This window comes from Entelurus aequoreus, linkage group LG07 (assembly GCF_033978785.1).
Source record: "Entelurus aequoreus isolate RoL-2023_Sb linkage group LG07, RoL_Eaeq_v1.1, whole genome shotgun sequence".
Classification (NCBI taxonomy): domain Eukaryota; kingdom Metazoa; phylum Chordata; class Actinopteri; order Syngnathiformes; family Syngnathidae; genus Entelurus; species Entelurus aequoreus.
In genome coordinates, this window is record NC_084737.1 from 29,862,572 (window position 1) to 29,868,565 (window position 5,994).

Below are 5,994 nucleotides of genomic sequence, written 5' to 3' on the forward strand. Positions count from 1 at the left end.
TTAAGGACACTTCTGAGGTGTGGCAAGACACTGCAGGACAAAACAAGAGAATAAAACTTCCAATGCATTAGCTGTAATGTTTTTAATCGTTACTTTTATTCAATATTTCGAGGAATATTTATATTAAAGTTAAAGTGCCAATGATTGTCACACACACACTAGGTGTGGCGAAATTATTCTCTGCATTTGACCCATCACCCTTGATCACCCGCTGAGAGGTGATATACACAGTAATAATAAAATTATTATTAATTATAATAATGATAATAATAATAATAATAATAATAATAATAATAATAAAGCTGAGATAGGCTCCAGCACCCCCCGCGACCCCAAAAGGGACAAGCGGTAGAAAATGGATGGATGGATGGAATAATAATAATAATAATTATAATAATAATGCACTGCGTAATGCTATAAGGATTTATCCTCCTTGTGTGGCTATTGTGTCCATTCATATATGACTGACAAAAACACATGTCCACTGCAGAGGGCGCTGGTTCTCAGAATGATATGGAAATAAATATGGAATATATGCCATCAGTCCTAATATGGAGCTGGGAATATAGACTAGGAGCAGTAAATAAAGCATCGGCAGTGTAAAGTCTGTTTTAGTCAAATATCTGCAAATGAAGGCTTGTGCAGAGATGATGGTGCACATCAAAGATTCCCCCTTGAATACATCACAAGATAACGTTATTCTTTTTTTTTTTCTTTCTTTTTTCTATCTTTGACTTTGACTTTACGTGCAACTGTTACATACATGTTGGCTAATGATCAATATTATTCTGAGCCAGAGACATGCAATTGGGGCCATGTTGTGGAAATCATAATTGCACGTGAAGAACGGGACAAGCGGTAGGAAATGGATGGATGGATGGATGGATGGATTATATTTGCCGCATGCCGTGTGACCGTGATGGAAATAGTCTTGCTTTTTTTTTTTTATGTATCTGAGTTTGCTCCAAAATAATGATCCAGGAAACGACTAAGCAGGGAAATATTTAGGCCATTGGGTTTTTTTCTGCTGCAGATGATAGCTTTCTTTTTTTCTCTTGAATAGCAGTCTCGTATACTAAAACTATATTTAAACAACACATACTTTGCCCACAAGTCGAATATTAAAGGAACAAAAATCAGTTTAGTTCGTAAATAGAAAGACGATGACGAAAATTGAGGTCATTGTTTGGGTTGTTTCCAATGAACAAACAGAATATAAATATATATATATATATATATATATATATATATATATATATATATATATATATATATATATATATATATATATATATATATATATATATATATATATATATATATATATATATATATATATATATATATATATATATATATATATATATATATATATATATATATATATATATATATAAGTATAGCAAGACGTCAAATGTGTTTTTTGTACAAAGATTTAAGGCTAAATAAGATACCATATTCTACTGACACACAGTATCAATTTAGCTGCTTGATGACAAGAAGGATGACAAACATAGAACTGTTTATATATCACGTGTTTTATTTAGATTGACAACAGGGAATGCAAACGGGCGAGACATTCGAATATGAAATATCATTTGCAACTTCAGTTAAATAAATAAATAAATAACCAGAAAGTGACATGAATATCGACGTCAAAAATGCAATTTTTTTTGTATGGGAAAACAAAACAAAACTAATAGTAGCGAGGTATTAAGATTAGAGGCATTAAACATAACAATAGAGGAACGATAGACATTTAAAAGATGATATGTGCTATAAGACTTTCCAGCGAGGTTTAATGGCAGCAGTAGCGGCAGCAGAATAAACAGACGTAGACCTTAAACCTGCAGGTACAAAAAAAAAAGAAAAAAAAGTACAAGTTTGAAACGATCTCATTGAAGTTAAGGACAATTTATAGTGGCCAGGATACATCTGGGGGAACATTTGACTTGCTGTCTGGCCTTTTATATTTCATGCTTGAATCTGAACTCCATAACACACATTGTTTTTATATATATGTATATATATATATATATATATATATATATATATATATATATATATATATATATATATATATATATATATATATATATATATATATATATATATATATATATATATATATATATATATATATATATATATATAGACAAACATTGTAAACAATGTTTGTAGACAAATATTGGGAGTATGAAAAAGAGTAAAACTCGTTTTTCTACTGCGATGACTTTTTTCTAGTTCATATGTTAAAACCATCGCAGACTTGTCAATATTTTCCCACAGTCCAGTTTTTCCAGTTAATTAAAAAAAAAAAAGAATCCCATAACGAAGAATTATCAAATTTAGTCCACATGCTTGCAATAGGTTTAGTAATCACGTGAACTGAAATAAAAATGCAACAACAACAACAAAAACATGCCCGCACATGCTTGCAAGCAAAAAAAAACATGACCCCCGCATCAGTCTAAAAACAGACATTAAAATGTGAGATTAAAATTAAACTTAATGGCACCGTTATTCTAATTGCAGACCCGCATTGCAGCGTGTTCGTTTACATGTGTGCAACAGCACCGCCATGTTGCTAAGTGGCACGGGGCTTTATATTGCGGAATAAAACGGCAAAATTAGCCTATTATCTCCCTTAGGAGAGCTTTTTTCTTTTTTTATCATTTTAAAAAAATAAATAAATCTAACGAACCCTTTTACCTCCTTTTTGGGGCTGCAATGTCTCCCTTATCCCTGCACGGCCTGCGTGAGCGTGTGTTTGTGTGCGTGTAAGCGTGTGTGTGCGTGTGCGTGTGTGCGTGTAGTGTACTGTAAGTGTGTGTGTGTGTGTGTTGTGACATGTGCAGACACACACCAGTATAAAGTTGTGTTGGTTTTATGTCAAGAGAGGGACTGGAGGATGCTGGCTTATTAATGACACGTTTATGAACAATCAAATGGTCGTCGTTAAAATTTATTGACAGCCATTAAAACTTGAACGGCCACTATGTGGAGTACAGCCGCACTAGTGGGCTGCCTGTCAACAATTTTGGGACCCCCTTCTCTAATGCTATCTACGGATCCCCTTTTTTGGATATGTCGTTGCGCCCTCTTGAAAACACTATTTATTAATGCCCCTGTGACTTCCTGTCTTATTTAAGTGTCACCGTCTAAAGAAATAAACACCCTGCCACATCCCGAAAAGAAACATGTTAAAATTGCAACATTGCTAGCGGATTTTGCAGGCAGACAGAGATTGATGACACCATCAAATAGTGCCTCTGTGCGCATGTATCTGCACTGCGACTGCACAAAGATCCTCCAGTAACACCCTCCTCCTCCGCGTTTTGTTGCCCAAAAAAACAAGCAGACGCCGCAGTGGAGGTTACCTCTAAGGATGTCCGCCACCGAGAAGCGAAAAAAACGTTTAATCCGGTAAAAGCGCGAAGGCTATCCGGGGTAAGTGGCGCATTGATCCGCGTACTATTTTTTTTGCTGTGGGGGTAAATACGGTCACGTGACGCGAAGGCAGCCAATCGCAGACGTCCGAGCTCGGGGAAATAATTACCTGCCTTGATTGTTCTATGGTCAGATAAAAAAGTACACATACACTCCATATAATAATCGGATGCATGTAAAAGGGTGCGGGAAGCTTCGACATGTCGACCACGGGTCCCATAAGTAATTATTATGTGGACTCCTTGATCAGCCATGACACCGACGAGGTCCTCGCAGCGGCAGCAGCAGCAGCAGCAGCGGCGACTCGCTTTTCGGCGCCCGCCTCGCACCCTGCCGGCCCGCGTCCTCTAGTCCCGGACTGTGGCGACTATCCCTCCTGCAGCTTCGCGGCCAAGCCGGCGGTGTTCCCCGCGTCCTGGGCCCCCTCGCAGTCCTCGGTGGTGTACCACCCGTACAGCCACCAGGCTCACTTGGGCACGGAGTCTCGGTACGTGCGCTCCTGGCTGGAGCCCATCTCGGGCGCGGTGCCTTTCCATGGCTACCCGGGCAACGGCAGGCACTACGGCTTGAAGCCCGACGCTTTCCCGGAGCACCGGGCCGGCGAATGCCTCGGTAGCACCGGGCGGACCTACACGGATTACTTGTACTGCTCATCCTCGGATATGCGGGACAAGACGCTCCAGAGCCTCCCTTCGCCCGAACCGGAGGTGCTGGCTGCTGGGAAGCATAAAGAGGAGAAGCCGGAGCTCGACCCCAGTAAGTTCAAGCTCCTTTTTACTGCTTTTTTTTTGTTGTTGCTGGAAAGAACATGTCTGTAAAGTGAAATTATACACTCATCCCCCCTTTCTGCAACTATAAAAGACAAACGCTACTGGGCTAATGATACTGGGGCTATAAAACCCTCACGCGGTTGTAAACATGCTACAAGCCCACAGTATAACACGTTGCATTTGAGTGGAGGAAAATCATATAACATTCAAACAACATTATTATTATTGTCCTAATATTGCAAACTTATTCAACCCTTTTTAGGCCTGTATTCCAACAGGCAATGTTGGTCATTGCGACACTCCGTGCTATATATTCGTGCAGAATCAGTTAAAACACAGTCATGTGACCCATCAGAAACAAACTAAGGATGTCTATAAGAACACGTCCCATGAACGAGGACCTGTAACTGCTTGAACTATGGTCTACTTTATGGGCCAATAAAGTGAATAAGCGCATTGAGTATTTTACGATGGTGTTACACACAAGTTAAGGGACGCAGAAGCAAGCCCTTGCAGAGTGCATGTTATTGACTTTTGAATATTTAACATGTGTGTACAAATGATTTTGTTTCCGTTGACATATGAGCCCTTTATAGCCATGCTGTGCAACAATATTTATTGCAAATAATAATAAACACTTTTTTTTTTTTTCTTCTTTTTTTTTTGCAGATAACCCAGTGGCTAATTGGATCCACGCACGCTCCACCAGGAAGAAACGGTGTCCTTACACAAAATACCAGACTCTCGAACTGGAAAAGGAGTTCTTGTTCAATATGTACCTTACCAGGGACCGCCGCTATGAGGTGGCCCGGGTCCTCAATCTGACCGAAAGGCAGGTCAAAATTTGGTTCCAAAACCGGCGAATGAAGATGAAGAAAATGAACAAGGAGAAGAGCGACAGCAAGGAACAATAATAATGAGTATTATTATTATTATTATTACACACGCTATATGGACAGCAGTTCTCTTCATATTTATCATGATTAACCCCTCCTCGATCCCCCATCGTCGAGACTCTTGTTGTTTTTCTACGCACATGAAAGAAAGCTAATTTACATTAAAAAAAAGACTTTTGTTTTTTTGTAAGGGAAAATTCTAAAAAGTACAATTAGGACGCATTTCGCAGCGTTCCATGAGTGGGAGAATATACTTGAAATCCTCTGTATTTTCACACACCCATAATTTAAGGTGCAGATGGACTATTTTGTACTGGATGAAAAAACATCTGCGATTGTCTTGTCTTGTATTTGTTTTTGTTTTTTGTTTTTTTGGGATAGTTGTTGTGTATCTCTTTTTTGGACTGTACTATCCTCTGCGAATGTAACTGATTGTAGATAGAGAGTACTGCAAAAATACAAACATAACCTCCAAATACTACACTGCATTTTGTTTTGATTGTGGATTTAACTTGTGTGCGTCAGCGCACGAATAACAGCAAACAAATATTGCACTCAAGTTAGAGATGATGTGTCTCGTACATGCAGACAGCTAAGTAGGTCGTGTAAGGCCACAAATGTTGTGTACGCAGCCGCCATTTATTAAATATCCATTTACAGGATTCAATAAAACATGATAATTGTACTATCATTTAATGATGCAATCATTGCAAGTCAGATATTTACTCTGTAAAAATGTTCATTGTGAATTCAGGGTAAATAACATGACATTTACTGTGAAGTCAAATGCTGCGAGATATAAGAATACTGTAATATTTAGATTCATTTTATGTAAGGTTGCATTATTATTTTGATTACAGTATTTTACTGTGAAATAA

The 5,994-nt window shown here is 38.2% G+C and overlaps 1 protein-coding gene across 1 annotated transcript; it reads left to right on the plus strand.

Moving 5' to 3' along the window:
* Positions 1 to 3,438: 3,438 nt before the first annotated feature.
* On the plus strand, positions 3,439 to 5,412 carry hoxc9a (homeobox C9a). The gene is made up of 2 exons (XM_062052006.1): positions 3,439 to 4,206; positions 4,890 to 5,412. Exons 1-2 carry the CDS (start codon positions 3,651 to 3,653, stop codon positions 5,132 to 5,134), a joined length of 801 nt encoding a protein of 266 aa, XP_061907990.1. The 5' UTR covers positions 3,439 to 3,650; the 3' UTR covers positions 5,135 to 5,412.
* The last annotated feature ends 582 nt before the right edge of the window (positions 5,413 to 5,994 follow it).

Excerpts from the sequence above, each read along its gene's own strand:
- hoxc9a (XM_062052006.1), top strand. The coding sequence starts at position 3,651 with ATGTCGACCACGGGTCCCATAAGTAATTATTATGTGGACTCCTTGATC. Across the intron at positions 4,207-4,889 it reads GAAGCCGGAGCTCGACCCCA|ATAACCCAGTGGCTAATTGG; the intron begins GTAAGTTCAAGC and ends TTTTTTTTGCAG.